This window comes from Mytilus galloprovincialis, chromosome 2, assembly GCF_965363235.1.
Source record: "Mytilus galloprovincialis chromosome 2, xbMytGall1.hap1.1, whole genome shotgun sequence".
Classification (NCBI taxonomy): Eukaryota; Metazoa; Mollusca; class Bivalvia; order Mytilida; family Mytilidae; genus Mytilus; species Mytilus galloprovincialis.
Window position 1 is genome coordinate 45,300,365 of NC_134839.1, and position 16,782 is coordinate 45,317,146.

Sequence of the window (16,782 nt, forward strand, 5' to 3'; positions counted from 1 at the left end):
GGGTTAGAGAATCAAAACAGACATGTGTTGTCATCTTATAATAAAAAGGTATGATCCAGATTTCTATTTCTGGACAATTTTGGAAATTATGTCAGCTTGTATGCTTAATAGTTTAAACAGCCATATTTGTGATGTTAGTTGCAACCTTAGTTTTAGTACAAGTACATACTTTTAAAACTCTTGTTTTCACCAATAACTTTTGATGATTGATACAAACATAAGATTCCAAACTACATTTATCATGAACATAATAAGTTGGTCATTTTTTTGTTTTCTCTCAATAAATGTTCTTCTGTGGGAGAGCATCTGTTGGCAGTGCCAACTTTCACATGTTTTAGGATAAAGTGTTTTGGATATCTAGTAATTCATACTAGAATTGTTCCATCCTCAAAATATTTGGGACAGTCCCTTAGAGAACTTAGAAAGGTGTAGTCTGCAAAAAAAATATAGATTTATTTTTTCATTGCTTTCTTCCCATGAGAAAGTTTCTTTGTTTGCTTTGGATTTTGTTTTTCAGCAAGAAAACGAAAAAATCACATCATAACTTGATGAATAAATAAATTTTCATAAGATTTTTTCGCATGACTAGAATAGAACCCAAGATAAAAATGTGTCTAGCAAATTTATTTTGTTACTTACAGCATTTAACTCAATCAAACACAAAAATCTATCAACTCTTACTCCGAATACCGTAACATACACTTCTTCTCTCTTGTTAACATGCTGTAGTTGTATCATGTTGCACTAACCTGTCCATTTATGTAACACTTGTATTTCTGCAAGCAGATCTGAACAATGAAGTATAAATTGATGAGATTAAATTAAACACCATATGTTTCATAAAATGTACAATGTAAATGGGTCAACTTCTGTGATAACCATTTACCACATCTTCTTTTTTTATATTTAAGTGATCAACTCTAAAACTAACATATTAGTTAGTATCAACAGATTTTGCGATACATTTCTAATGATTTACATTAAACCATTTATACACGTTCACAAACATATTTTTGGGTTCGTATAATGCTATGATGTTGTCGGCGTGGTTGCTGCTTCGTTGTATTTGGTTTCTGGACAATTACTTAAGTGAAAGAGAATGGATCTCTATGAAATTTAAGAAGTAGGTTCAATACCACAAAAGGAAGGTTGCGAATGATTTTGGGGGTTATGGTACCAAATGTTTAGGAATTAGGGGCCAAAAAACAAGCAGTTTTGTAGTTTCAGGACAATAACATTCGGCTAAGCAATTTATTGGTTATTATTTTAATTAATGACTGATGAGCAATTCAGGCTCTTGGGTGTTTTTGTTTAAGGATGTTATATTTAAAAAAGAAGAGACATATTTAACGAAAAAAATTAATTTAAGGAAAAAACCAAACATCAAATTTAATAGTCACTGGATAATAGAGATTTGCACAAGCATGAAAATTGTATTTAAGGATGAACTCAGGTGAGGTTTTGGAATTTGTGTCAGATGTTCGGACTGTTTGTTTTTTTTCCATACGATACAAGGTAGAATATTTTGCCCCATAACAACTATTTATCTTTTAATATAAGACTTAATAGCTCATAAAAGGTCATATGACAAAATGTAAGCAGATTTTTGATTTTCTTTCTTTTGATTTGAGATCCAAATAGAACCAAGGCAAATATAAGGTAAAAGTCTGAGTCAGCCTTTTCCTGCCATATTTTTAAAATCAAATATCTCGAAAAGGAGCTCCATGACCTATCAATATTTTTAGCTAATTCTGATCCTTAACCAATACTCTACCAGCTTAAAGTATCAATTAAAAATTCTTGATTTATTTAATTTCACCTAAGACCACATCCTTAAGTCAAGATGTGTGCAGCTGTACTGATTAAAGATAATTCAGATGAAATAATATTACATTAAAAAATATTTAGGTACAGCAAATGGCCTTTCATCAGTGTCAATTATTTTGTTTGCATTTTGAAAAAAAGAGATAAACACTGATGAAGGTGATTTGTTATGCAGTAATATTTTTCAATACATAGATCCTATTTTCCTCCTAGTTAAAAAGAGGGAATCTGTATATTGGTTTACCTCATCCACCCATCTGTATGTATATCTAACCATTAAGCCGTCGTATGAAAAATTTGTGCTTTTACAGTATGATAAAATTGTCATTTTTATCTTAATCTTCCTGTTAAGTGAATACTTTTATAATCTTACACATACTGTTCCATGTATACTTATATAATCTTACACATTCTGTTCTGTGTATACTTATATAAGCTTACACATTCTGTTCTGTGTATACTTATATAAGCTTACACATTCTGTTCCGTGTATACTTATATAGTCTTACACATACTGTTCCATGTATTCTTATATAATCTTACAAATACTGTTCCATGTATTCTTATATAATCTTACACATACTGTTCCAGTATTCTTATATAATCTTACACATACTGTTGCGTGTATACTTATATAATCTTACACATACTGTTGCGTGTATACTTATATAATCTTACACATACTGTTCCGTGTATACTTATATAATCTTACACATACTGTTGCGTGTATACTTATATAGTCTTACACATACTGTTCCATGTATTCTTATATAATCATACACATACTGTTCCAGTATTCTTATATAATCTTACAAATACTGTTCCGTGTATACTTATATAATCTTACACATACTGTTGCGTGTATACTTATATAATCTTACACATACTGTTCCAGTATTCTTATATAATCTTACACATTCTGTTTGTGTATACTTATATAATCTTACACATACTGTTCCGTGTATAGTTATATAATCTTACACATACTGTTGTGTGTATACTTATATAATCTAACACATACTGTTCCATGTATGCAATTTTTGTTACATTTTTCTTAGGAACTAGAAATCACAGTTTCAATTACTTTAGGATTCAAGCTTTGTGTGAACATGCTTCACTTTATGAAACATTTCATTACAATTCTGTTAATGAGGTTTTAGGCAGTTCAATTTCATCTTCATTGTTCAGAGTGAATGTTGTGATGTAAATAGCTATTTAGATATTTATTTTACTGACATGATTTTAAAACATACAATGTTTGCAGGATAAATCTGATTCCAAAGATCTGCCAACACCAAGCAGTACACCGACCCAGAGTCGGAAAAATAGACGAAGATCCAACTTGTTTAATAATGTAAGCAAATCGTTTGGTTACAGCTGTCAGTTTAACGATAATGCCACTTTTTTATATTGTTGATTGCATGTGTGTTTATTTTATTCTTTTGGTTGCTGGAACAGGACATATTCATATAATCATATTCAATGATTTGCTATGCACATTTGCTTGAAAGTACATCCAAGTATAAGTGGAAGAAAAGGTAAAAAAACAATATGATATAGAAGCTTGTCCGTTGATTCAGACCTTTTGTTAACCCTTTGATACAATCACCTGGACCAAAGGGCTAATGTTACTTTTACCATCACTTGGTGTCTGTTGTCTGTTGACTTTTAAAAAAAATATTTCATTTGAAACTACTGGGAGTAGGGGCAATACGGCCTTTATTCAAGTTAATTGGTCCAAATATTAGTTTTAATTTAAAAGTCATCATATATATTCTTAAATTTGTCCTACTTAGATGAAGAAGGTACAAGAAAATAATAACAAATTTCACATTTAACAAGTTACTATTTAAACAAAACATGAAAAATTTCTATGTTTTGTAAAAATTTTTGATTTATACTGATTTCCATCAATTTTGAGTACATTTTAGATAAGCAAAGTATGTGCTCACACAAGAAACAAAGTTCAAATGGAAACCAGCAAAAATGCTGTTTTTTTCATTGTTTTCATGAAGAAATTGCATATTATGGCTTTATTGTGACCTCATCTGATAAAAAAATCTAATGTTTTTCATTTATATTTCTTGAGTCTATGCATTTCAAAACATTATGTGCCAACTTAAAATAGTGTTAGAACATCATTCATATAGTGGAATTTTTACAATTACAATTAAACCTACTAGCAAATGTAGATATTTAATATCCTTCAAACAGAATATAGCAGTTAATTGCTTCTTCTCAGTAAATTTTAGCCTCTTTTTAGTCATTTGCTAATAGATTCTAGTAATTTTACAGTTTTAATCTGGCCTGCAAAGAAAGTCTGAAAATGATGGACAAGGATTACAATTAAGGTTAGGCGGCAAGGGCAGCTAAACTATTTGTATGAAGCTTTATATTTCAGAGGCTAGAAGACCACTATGCTTTATACCTTGTATGCAGATACCTTATGTTACGAGTCTTTTCCTTTGATAGTAGGTCCATTTTCATGGTTAAGCATGTTAAGTGACAGCCTTGAATAAATAAATGTTTTGTTTTTAAAGTGAAATACTCTCTTATTTTGAGAAATAAGATAAATACGTTTAGTAAGGGTTCTTGCAAGGTCTACATGCCTCACAGGTTTTTACCTGACCTCTACCTCATTTCATGAGGTAAAGTATGTTTCTCAGATACTATAAGCAGTAGGTCAACTATATTGGTTGTATGGAATGATTTAAAAAGTGTTCATGTTTGACTGGCTTGTTTCATCTGACCTTGACCTCAATTTCATGGTTCATTGGACAATTTAAAGTTCTTGTGGTTTGGTCTATTTCTCCAATATTACAAACAGTAGGTCAAGCATATTTAGTGTATGGAATAATTGTAAGGTGAACATTCCTGTCTGTTAGGTTTCATATTACCTTGACCTTATTTTCATGGTTCTTTGGTCAATGTTAAGTTTATTCGAAGGCTCGAAAATGAATGAACAGATGCAGGAAGTCAACTTCTTAAAAGATTTGTTGCCCTTAAATGACAATTTGTGTGGACCCATGTGTTTGCTTTTGGCTCTACATCTAATTTAATCCTTGAAATGAAGTATAGATATCTCAAATAATTCTCTATATATTATTGTTATGCCCCTGCTGTAGTGGAGGCAGCCCTTGTTCACCTATGTTCCTAGGCCAGGATTTTTTAATTTGTTGGTTTACGGATCCGCCGACCCGATTTTGCCGATTTGCAGAATAAAAATAAAATTGACTTTTCATGCTTTTTTATTCCCGCCGACCCTAACAAATGCATTATCTCTGAAAAATAATTAAAATATCCCTTTTTTTATGAAATGAAATGCATTAATCACTAACAGAATTGACATTTTCTGTTGTGAAAAAATAAAACTTCAAGGTTACGTTTCTAAAAATAAACAAATCAATTATTAATGACCTTGAAATGTCGTTTGCGTTTATTTTTAATACAGATAATAAAAAAATATCGTCCATTTGGATAAAAAACGGGAATGCATGACAACAGATTTACCTGATATTCTCGTTTTTCCAGTGGACGAGTCTATTACGTTTTTGACACGTGTGTTGAAACTTATTTTCCTACGATGTTTTTATATTATTTTTGTTCTTTATCAGTTTTCGTGCTTGAAGATCATTATTCACCAAGTTTTCTGGAATTGATTAAGAGCTACGTGAATCTGTTTTTCTTGTTTGTGAAATGACGATTTAATTTCGTCTTTGTCCGTGCATCCCCCTTTTTTTACGGGAAATTATTAGACAATGTTATGCAATGTTTATTGCAGCTGAGCAATAGTATTTCATCGAACTAAAAATTTAAGAATTATGACAAAAAAAGCATAACAAACATATTATTAGAAAGGTGAAATATATATTTATTTTGCATATCAGTTTTATGTCTTGAAAGATATTTTTTCTTTTTTTTTATCCCGACCGACCGACACAACTTTTTCATGGAGAAAATCCGTAAACCAATAAATTAAAAAACCGTGGCCCTATATATGTATGTCTGCTTGCCCAAAGTTGGTTTCCTTTAAGTTTGCCTCAATCTAATATTATAAACTGATACAAAATGCTATTTACCACAAAACACAGATTAAATTTTAATTTTAGTGGTATCTCTCAAACGTTCTAGAGTTATGCCCCTTTACAAATTGAATTTTTCAACTACTTTCTCTAACTGAAGGTAGACAAGGGTGTCTTCCTCCATTTTGGATTTTGAAATACCAGAAAACAAGGTCTAGATCTCTAAAAAAAATTGCAAATTTTGAGATTAGCAGGTAATTCATGTGTAAGATTTTCATTATAATATAGAAAATGCCATGTTTTACCATATTTATGGTTGTATTTTATAAAAAAAACAAAATGCTTTCGTTTGATTCAACTTTTTCCAATTTTGCCAAATAAGGGGAGGCAACTCAAATATAAGAGCAGATAATTCAGATAGTGTTACTTTTACAAAAGAATGTGTTAGGAATTTACCCATTTCGTTGTGTAGCAAGAAAACAAGTCTGGCGACCCAATTATTTCTTTTCCTTATCTGAAAAGCATAATATTGGAGCTATCTTCTCATATTTTATCTCAAAATTCTATAGTGTAGTTTTCGTTTGATAGCGGAAAATTGGGTTTTCCATGCATAATCTATACAAAATCTGACAATTTTGCACAACCTGTAATGTGAAAATAAGTCCTGTGACCCATTCTTTTTATTGATGTTTTTAAACATGCAGGATATAAACTACATTTTGGCAAATTATTAAAAAATTCTATGGATTATAATTTAGACACCCCATCTACCTTAAGTTAGTCTCAACCAAATGTTAAAAATGTTAAACACAATTCTTATTATTCAAAACTCAGATCAAGTACAAATTTAGGTAGTGTCACTTTTACAGTTCTTCAGTTATGTCCCTTTATAACTTTATATGATATGCAAGTGGGGGTATCATCTGTGTTCCATTGACACATTCCCCATTTATTTTATTTTTCCTAAGAAGATTTAAGTCATTTAATCATTTAATTGCCACTCATATATAATTCAGTTTAATTTGTATTAATTTGATTTTTCACCAGTTAACTTAGTTTTAAGGAAAAACCTGGGAAAATCTTAAAATTTATTATGCATGGAGGGAATTGTTTCTTACAACAACAAAAATCAGTAATAAACAATCTATAAATGCTATTACATGTGTATTTGAATAAAAATAATTCTGGCAATTACACAATGTTACTAAAAACATCAGTACACACCAGAAGAAAAACCAAAGAATGGAAACCCCTCACACCAGAAAGTTCATGTACAACTCTGGTAAAGATTTTCAGCAAAGAAAAGGTGGCATTGCAGAAAAACTGACAGTTGAACCCTTCTTATAATGTTATAAAATTAAGGAATAAAGTGTCATCATTTCAGTGAGGTTTTAACTAAAATAACAGGTTAATACAAGTAGCTTCTTATCTAGGCATTTTATGTTAAAACCTTGACAGAAGTTCTAAATCCACCTACAAGTAATATGTAGCATACTTCTCTCATTTTTGTCCAAATAGCATGAAAATCTGCATGTTAATGTTGGTTGTTGATGATATGGCATGGAAGTAGTTTCAATTCTTCGTCATTCCTTTATATAAATAATTTGTTTCATGTGTACTTGTATATATTTTCTCCTTTATAATGCCTACATATAACCTCCTTAAATCCTACTGGAAGATCAGAACAATGAAATATACAAATACTTAGCATGAATGAATTGGTACAAAATGCATATAAATGCCAAAACAACGGAAACAATTGGATGACCCCTTACAGATATATATAGCCTTTTATCCACAATTTTTAACTATCCAAAACTGTGACTGTCACATACTTTTTCAAAGATCTTATCTGAAACTACTACGCCAATTTCAACCAAACTTGAGTGAATGATTCTTCTGGTATCTACCTGTAGATATGTTTTCCATACGCAGTGAACTCAACATGACCTTTGTGATAAAAATCCAGTGATGGCAATAGCATGGATCTGTCATTGAAATAAATTATCATCTTATTTTTCATGTAATACACAATATCCATACTTTTTTGTTGATTGTTTACTAAGGTAATGATTGGTAAACTATGGCTTCTAAAGACGAAAATTTATTAGCTGCCATATTTTCACTTCATGACAGATAAAGACAAATTTTGTTGGCTAAAAAATGATAAAATCGTGCACAGAAGACTTCAGTTAGTGATATATTCATGCATTGGTTCAAGAATTGGATCAACATTATTTTTCACCAGTAATAAGAAACCTCAAATTAAAAAAAATAATGCATATGTTTTTTTATAACTCAAGGATAGTTTTCATTATAAAACTAATGTACACATACTTTTTTCTGAAGAAAATTCTTTAATTTGTTCATATTTAGAAGAAGTTTTTATTTTAATTGCTTCCTTCCAAGATTCAATTCCCCGACATATTACATATGCAAAGTGACCTCAGTGTTACCCATCTCGTAAAAATACGGTGTTCGCAATATGCCTGGATGTCCTTAAAATAAATTATTATCTGATTGTGTTAAACATATGCTCAATATTCATGCTTTTTTGTTGATTGTTGACAAACAGGTGACAATGGTTAAACTTCATCTTCAAAAAACGAACTTTAATTACCTGCCATATTTTCACAACAACACTGCAGATTGAAAAAAAAAATTGACGATTATACGAAATTATGCGGAAAAAAAATGATAAAATCGTGCACAGAAGTCTAAGTTTATGATGTTTGTATGCATTGGTTCAAGAATTGGAATAACATTTTGTTTCACCAGTCACTCGTTTCATATGACTTTAAAGGCAAAAATATCAACAGTACCAGATTTTTCAAAGCTGTAATATGACCAAACAATTGAATGTATGACACCTCCAATTATGACGATTTTTACTATTCTTAGTTTACTCATTACCGGTACCTCAAACAGATAAACATAATAGATAGGTACAAACAGTGCACTACATAAATTATCAGCAATATAAAATCTACAAAAATCCATAATTGATTGCAATAAAAGTTATATCTGTTTTTTGTTTAGTGTTTTGTACATTAATTTAAATCAGGCTGTAATTTTTCTCACTTAAATTTTTGATTGGGTACAATTTTAGAAAATCCACGGATGTAATTGATAACATTTTCAGTTGTATCTCAAGGTACAATGTAGAAGGGCTATATAGTTTTCTGTCAGTATATTGGTTTCTGAAAGGATTACCTGAACAGTCAACAGTACGTTTTTACATTTGACAGCAGTAATTGCAGATGAGTCACAAAGTTCCATGGAAATCTTTACAAATTTGAACTTTATTTTATTTTATTATTTAAAAGTTGTTTTGATTTGGTTTTGTATTTGCACAGAAGAAATAAATAGCTTTTTTTCATAAATATATGACAATTCTATTTCTTCTGAATTATGTGCAAATGAATGTTTGATACAATCTTAATTGACTAGGAATGTCAGTTTACCTGGTGAAGGTTGGTGGTTCTCCCCAGGTACACTTGCTTCCTCCACTAATAAAATATGACTTCAATGAGATAGAAAGAAGTGAAAAAAAAAAACCAAAAAACTTTTGTAAATATAGCAGCAATTTGTTTTTCAATGTTCTATAGAGACTTACTCTTAGATTCCACTTCCTGCAATTTAAAAGCTTTTTTTGAAATATTTGAAGGTGAAAAGCTATTGTTTATTTGCAGAAAATCAAAATAAGCACCATACCCACTAAATGATTTTGTAATTTCACCACAACATCGCAACAGATAACTTTTATGACTAACAGGAACATTTAGAAAACAGAAACTGAAACTGTCAGACTTTTTTATAGGAGTTATTGCCCTCAGATGATGACTTTTACCTTTTTTTTCATGTTTACCTAATATTTTGAAAACTATAATAGTTAATGAGAAACTTTAAAAGGCACAAATGATTAGCAAGACAAGATCTTAACTTAGAATTGAAAGAAATCATAATATGACTCCTTATTGGAGTAATTGCCCTTCAATTATACTCTAGTCCGCAACATTAGGTAATGTCCTTTGTTGAAGATGCACATAGACCTAGGTGAGCGACACATGCCCTCTAGAGCCTCTAGTTTACTTTTTTCAAATGTTTGTGTGGCTAGAAAACCATATTAGTTATCAAAGGTACCAGGATTATAATTTAATTCGCCAGATGCACGTTTCGTCTACACAAGACTCATCAGTGATGCTCATATCAAAATAGTTTAAAAGCCAAACAAATACAAAGTTGAGGAGCATTGAGGACCAAATTAGATAGGTATTGATTATAAACAGATATACAAGATATAAAAAAAAATGCTAATATGATTAATACCATTGGAAGACTACTGTACTTAAAGCAGTAATTGCCCTTAAATCATGATTTTGTTTTACATGTACTTACTTTCGAGTGCTTGGCTACTATCTTTAAAAATTATTATGGATGGGATGAACTTGCAAAAACCTAATAATTGGCATAATCAGTACTACAAGATTTAAAAACTGCCAACATTTTTTACCTTAAAAGATGCTCCTTTTGGCAAATTTTTAACACACTTGAAGTTAGCTTTTGGTCACTTGTCCGTTGTAAAAAAAAGTCTTTCCCTGAACTTATTGGGAGCAGAATGTTACCAAAATTTGCCTGAATGTTCCTTATATCAAATATTGCATTTATTTTCAAGTTTTGTAAAATATTTCCATTAATGTTACAGCCGAAAGGAAAAGAAGAAGAAAAGAAAGTTTCAGAAGAAGGACAGAAAGTTGGTAGTGGTAGAGCTATTCCATTGAAGCAAGTATGTTGCATTTCTATTTAAGAAGATTGTTCTTTAACAAAATACTGTAGCTTTGAAATTCATTAGAAAGATTATGGTTTATTTGTTTATGTAACACATTGAAAAGGAGTTCTAAAGCTATTTTCAAAAGTGTGTGGTTTCTACATGCAAAAATAGGTAGCAAAAGTGATACATTTTTGTACTTCAAAAAGCAAGACATTGAAGCTTTAAGGTAATGAAGTGGATATAATGATAAAACCACGATAAATCTACAGAAAAAAAATAGCAAAACCAGTGATGATATGAATCATAGAGACATACAGTTGTCTGATATTAAACTTAGTCCTTTTCAGTAAAGGTATGATATATTGAAAGAGGTCTGATTTCAGCTAGTGGCAATCTTCAACAAAAAGTTTTATCTATTTTAAAACCCTATAGACAGAAAAAATATGGTAATATGGTTAGAAATACAGTTATGTATGTATAACGTGAGAAACTAACCCATTGTTACATTTATGAAAGAATTGCTTGTAGGAAAAGAAGATGTTGCTGATAGTTTTTAAACCTGATAAAAGTGCTTGATTTTTTTAGGGTTACTTATATAAGAAGAGTCATGGCTTAAACAAGGAATGGAAAAAGAAATATGTTACACTGAGTGATGATGGGAAATTGTCTTATCACCCAAGTCTTCATGTAAGATATGATACAGTACTTAAGATATATATCTGCTTCATAAGCACTTCTTGTTTGACAAGATTTTAGTTTGTAGTTATTATTTACTATGCATTGATTATAATGTTCAATATTTCTTAGTTTCTTTTTGATGGGATTTGATTTTTATGCTCCTCTGCATGACAATGTGGGCATTATGTTTTTCAGTTTATGCATCTGTCCATCCTTTTATTCCATCCACTTGTCCTGGCATCCACAGGTTCAGGTTAAAGTTTTGGTTTATTTCAAGCTGGTCACATTTTACTTAAAAGTTAGTAAATTGTACTTTTTCATTGTAAAGTGAACATTTTGATATGTACACCAAAGGAGTATGTTCATCATTGAATATTGGCGCTATTACTCTGTCCAATTTAAATTCAGAAATAATAGTAAAAATAAAAATCTGATGACAAAATATGTAAAAATATCTGTCAAATACAAAAATCAAAAAGTTCTGCTCTTTAATGAAGAAAATCGTTATTTGGTGTCTGTATAGGTAATTCAGAAATAGAACAAACTTTTTTTGGTGCATGCAGTAATGTTTCAAACTATGTCAAACAATAATTCTGGTAAAATTAAGATTTGTTTATGATTATTGAAATGTATAGCAGGTTTGGTTAAACTGGTCATTAAAACTTTCCACTGAAGATGTGTGACTCAGTCTTCCCTGTGTCTGTATCAATCTACTCAGCTTTTCATTAAGTTGCATACTGCAACTTTGCAACTCAAACATATCAAATTGTAATGTGAAATATAAGCTGTCCGTCAAAAAATAAAGCCTTTTAGAACTTTTTCGTTTAACTCACTCCAAAAAAAAAATCCTATTGTGACTCACAGCTTATATTTTACAGTGTTGGTATGTAGAAAACTTGATAGGTTACAACTTATAACTGACAAATTAGATTAATTTAGATTATTATACAAATTGTATTTACAGGATTATATGGATGATATTCATAAGAAAGAGATAACATTGATGCATACCACAGTAAAAATTCCTGGATTACGACCAAGGACAACAAAAACCATCCCAAATTATCCAGCACAGCACCCAAACCAAGAGGCTAATGGAAGTATAAAAGGTGAACCAATCATATTGTAAATGTTAAATGTTTTTGTTTTGCTTTTGTGGTCTATATATATGTTTGCATAAAGGGTTGACAAAATAATCACTATTGGAAAGAGGGTCAGAAGAAAATTTTATTAAACTGGGATAAATAATAGTCATGATCTCTGTCTCTTTATTGTCTTTGTTTTCCTTCTGCCTGTCAGCACCTCCTCTGAAACTAATGCATGAGACTGCCATTTTTGCATCTTGCCTATTTATGTTGTGCTTTTTCCTAAGAAGTGGGTCAATCTTATGAATTGCAAAATGAAAATGAAAGAGTTTTCAACTAGCACTGGGTCAAGCTAACCCGCCACTCTTTATAGGAGTTATCACCTTAATGGATGTTTTCTGATGAATTGGATCATTTTCAGATCTCCAAGCTGGTTGCACTGTGTGAACTTTTAAAATCACTTGGCTTCCATAGTTGATCAGTTGTCTGTTGTCAGATTTTTTTTAAAAGACTTCTCCTCTGAAACACCTGGATGTAATGTTACCAAACTTTGTCTGAAAGTTCAATATAAAAATAATGAATCTTGATTTTTGATCCCTAAATAATCATGGCTACTGCTTTAAATAAATCATAGGGTAGACCAGGGCTAAAAAATATTTGAGCCAGCCCGACATTTTATATCTGATCCCGATTTTAATCCCTTAAGACTTAGTCTAAAAAGGCAATTATTGTTATCAGATGGCCATTCCAATGATTGACATTACATTAAAAAAAAAAAAACGATTTTAAACTTTACTTTGATATGAATTTGATGTTCAGATGTAAACTGTTAAATTGGCAGTGCATCATTCAAAGTGTGCACATCAGCGTGCTCATATCTGCCTTAGACTCTTCATTTGTGCAAAATAACATTGTCAAAAACTTTACTTTCGTTTTAAAACATCACATTTTTCTAACTGGATGTTGACTTGACAATGGTAAAACATGGACCATAAACGGATACCTAAAATCCATGTATGTTTACAAAGCATGACTGAGCGAAGAAGCTCTTTCCACGTTATTTCTTCAACAAAATACTTGAAATGAACGTTAGATACAAGTATCAATGATAATTTTAGCATTTTTGAAGAAATATGGCCAGATGAATAATTAAATTTCCCACCTATGCACCTGGCACACATGTTCTAGTTCATACGACGTAGTTCTGACGATTTTTCATTTAAAACCTCTTTAAATTTTCATCAAATCATGTTGATAAACTAATTTCTTATAATTTTAATCTTTTGGACTAAATCAATTAGATACAAATTGCTGAAATATAAGAAAATAAATAAATAAACTGATCAATTTACGATGTCCGGTAGTCCAAATAATTATGACGTCTGGCAAGGCTATTTTAATATTTTTCTGAACCCAAGAAGAATATTAAAATAGCCTTGCTAGACGTCATAATTATTTGGACTAGATGTCCGGTACTGAAAATAGTTCACCTGTCAACTGAACTGGTAGATTTCAGCTGTCCAACTACTAATTAGCCTTGATTAGAATTAGAAAGCATTGAAGTGTTTTGATAGTAATTAATCATCATGTCACTTTTATGACCGGAAATGCGCAAAGGGTTGGATCAAAAAGATTGTGAATTATGTTAAATGAACGAAAAAGCCTTGAAAACTAAAAAGTATATAACCGTTTCATGCTTTGCTCAACCGGACTTTTACCAGACATTATACAAATGTCCGGAATATATGACCGTTTTGGAAGCCCTGGGGTAAACCTATGTGAACCGTATGAAGCAACATTACCATCAAAATAAGATCTACAAATGTGTCAATTGACATCTTACCCTTGAATGGCAATGCTATTTGTTTCTCAGATACTATATAAACTGTAGGTCAACTATATTGAATAAATAGAATGATTGCAACATTTCTGTTTTGATTAGTTAATTACTCATAGGTATCTCACCTTTTCTTCTACCTTTTTTTACAGTCGGCTGATTATTGATTTTTGTTAAGATCATACTTCTTGCCCGTTCAAAAGTAAACAAGATGAAAGATGTCATACTGTTTAATTCCTTTAAATTTGTGAAAAAGTAATAGATTCAAACTTTCAAATGACAGTTGTTAAGTATTTTACTGTAGTGAATAAGCTCAAATATTATGACCAGAAATATCCCTTTTGATTTGGTTAGCATATATTGAACATTGTGCATTCTGACTAACATTATTGTGTTTTGTTTTTTTATCAGTATTTTAGTTTTTTTAGATGCATGTTGTGTATTTGTGTGACACCTGGACATATTTATTTACAGGAAAATCAAACAAAGATAAAGAGAATGTACAGCTAACAGGCTTTGATGTAGTTAGACAACGTCATTCTTCAAACTCTGATAACAATTTTACTCAGCCACAAGGTGTGTTTTACATGCTGCAGGTTTCTTGTTTAGTATTTATTGAAAAAAAAATTTATGTTAAGAAATTCGCAAAACCCTGTGTATCACCAGTATCTTCTGTTGTCAGTGTAAAAGTATAAAGTTGAATGCCAACAAAAGAGAGAAGACTATTTATCAGTATAATACAGAAACAAGAATAAGAAGAAAAAAAGAACACAAATTCCCAGGGTGCAATATCTGGTTTATGAAAAGTTGTGCTCTATGAGATTCTATGAGGGTTAAGCAAAGTAATTGATGTCTTAAAATACTTTTAAAACAGTCCAATTATTAAAAATATGGGGGAAAACAAAGAATTTGAACTTGGCTGTCTTTGGGAGTCATGGGGTCATTGATTTTGCTGTTTCTCCACTAAGTATGCTGCAGTAAGGAGTAGGAGCAGAGACTTGTTGTCGTTCACGACCCAGACTCAGGGTAATGTGTCCTTTAAGGTTGTTAGTCTCTCTACAGACTTTCAACACTGTTCAAATTCCTGCTTAGTGAATTTTGCCTAGAAAAATGCAGGGTTCATAATAAATAAGTTATATCAAATCAACATGTTCTCTTTATATAAATTTAATTCATCCATCCAATTGAGTTATCCAATTATAATGAGTCATAGATTTACTATATAGGTAATGACATAAAAAAAAACCAAAGGTTTTGAAAGGTACTTAAAATTTGGCCGTTATATTAGAAAATGCATGCAACTAGGAATATAGATGAACTAAACAGGATTAATAATGAAATTATTCCATAATTTCTTCATATGTGGATATACAGTTGAAGTCAAAGGTCAAAGGTTACAGCATATTTTCCGAAACAATAATGTACCTTGTATTGTCACTGTTGTATTTTCAGATTCAGCTGGATTGGAATATTAAAAAAAAATCTTCAGAAGTTCCACCTTTAAATTCAAAGTTGACAATACACATGATACAAGCATGAAACAAATCGTAGAAATATATATATATACATTAAACTACCTCCTTAGTTGCTATTTGCTGGGGTCTAGTCATTATTTTAATGATTCATTTATCTCTTGCTGATTTTCTCTGCTTGGTCTATTAATTAATTCTGTATTATCTAGGATAAAATGTGTTCACAAAATAATGTCTGCATGGTCAATAATGATAGGAGTTGACAAGAAGTTTACATGACATTCTGATTATTATGTAAATAAATGGATGACATGATATTGATAAAGGAAACTCATTGATGCTAAATGAAGTCATAGGACCTTCATAGGCCTTCTTATTACTACTTTTTGATATCTCATCACTTGTTTGAGATCTCTTATTTAGCTAAGGGTGTAATTTGTGTTGAATAACCTATTCTATTTGCGTTTTTTGTAGTCAGCAACTCATTAAAATCATAGTTTAATAACCAAATCTATACATCTATAAGTTTTAATTATGTTTTAGTTATTCCAAATGGTGATAGTTTGAAGCTGGGTGTCAATGGTAGCAGTGTTGGTTCAAAAATAGAAACACCAAATGTAAAGAAACGGCATCGGAGAGCGAAAAGTGGTGGTATTAAAAATTTTGGTCCTGGAGATGGTGAAGGTAAATAAGAAAGGATTTAAAAGTACCCTGTAGTTATTCTGTTCTTGATTGAATAGTATTCCATAATACAATTATTGTCTTCTGATGAGGTCAAAATGTGGTTTTATTGACTTTTTAGCAGACTGGTAAACAGATAAAAGTGAAGCAATAATCTTTTCAACCAATCAAAATACTAAAGATTCAATAACAAAACCCAGACCGTTTTAAAATAAGTGTAAGGTATAAATGTGTAATAATGTATTGTTATTGTTATTTTAATTTCATATATTTGCACTATACTACCAAAGCTACATACATGTAAGACATCTTCTGTGTAAACAATTTATTCTTTTGTAAAAGGTAAATTTTCAGTATTTATCGATATAGGAAGATGTGGTGTGAGTGCCAATTAGACAACTCTCCATCCAAA

General features: G+C 30.7%; 1 protein-coding gene across 12 annotated transcripts in view; it reads left to right on the forward strand.

Moving 5' to 3' along the window:
- LOC143063667 (centaurin-gamma-1A-like) overlaps window positions 1-16,782 on the forward strand; it is a 95,805-nt gene that overhangs the window by 63,744 nt on the left and 15,279 nt on the right. For 8 of the 12 annotated variants that reach the window (XM_076235940.1, XM_076235943.1, XM_076235942.1 and 5 more), the window contains 6 exons: window positions 3,089-3,178; window positions 10,552-10,632; window positions 11,203-11,304; window positions 12,260-12,404; window positions 14,692-14,793; window positions 16,233-16,373. In XM_076235940.1, coding sequence (XP_076092055.1) covers window positions 3,089-3,178; window positions 10,552-10,632; window positions 11,203-11,304; window positions 12,260-12,404; window positions 14,692-14,793; window positions 16,233-16,373 — 661 coding nt within the window. The remainder of the gene's footprint in view (window positions 1-3,088; window positions 3,179-10,551; window positions 10,633-11,202; window positions 11,305-12,259; window positions 12,405-14,691; window positions 14,794-16,232; window positions 16,374-16,782) is intronic. The other 4 variants (XM_076235946.1, XM_076235949.1, XM_076235952.1 and 1 more) reach the window with 2 other exon arrangements.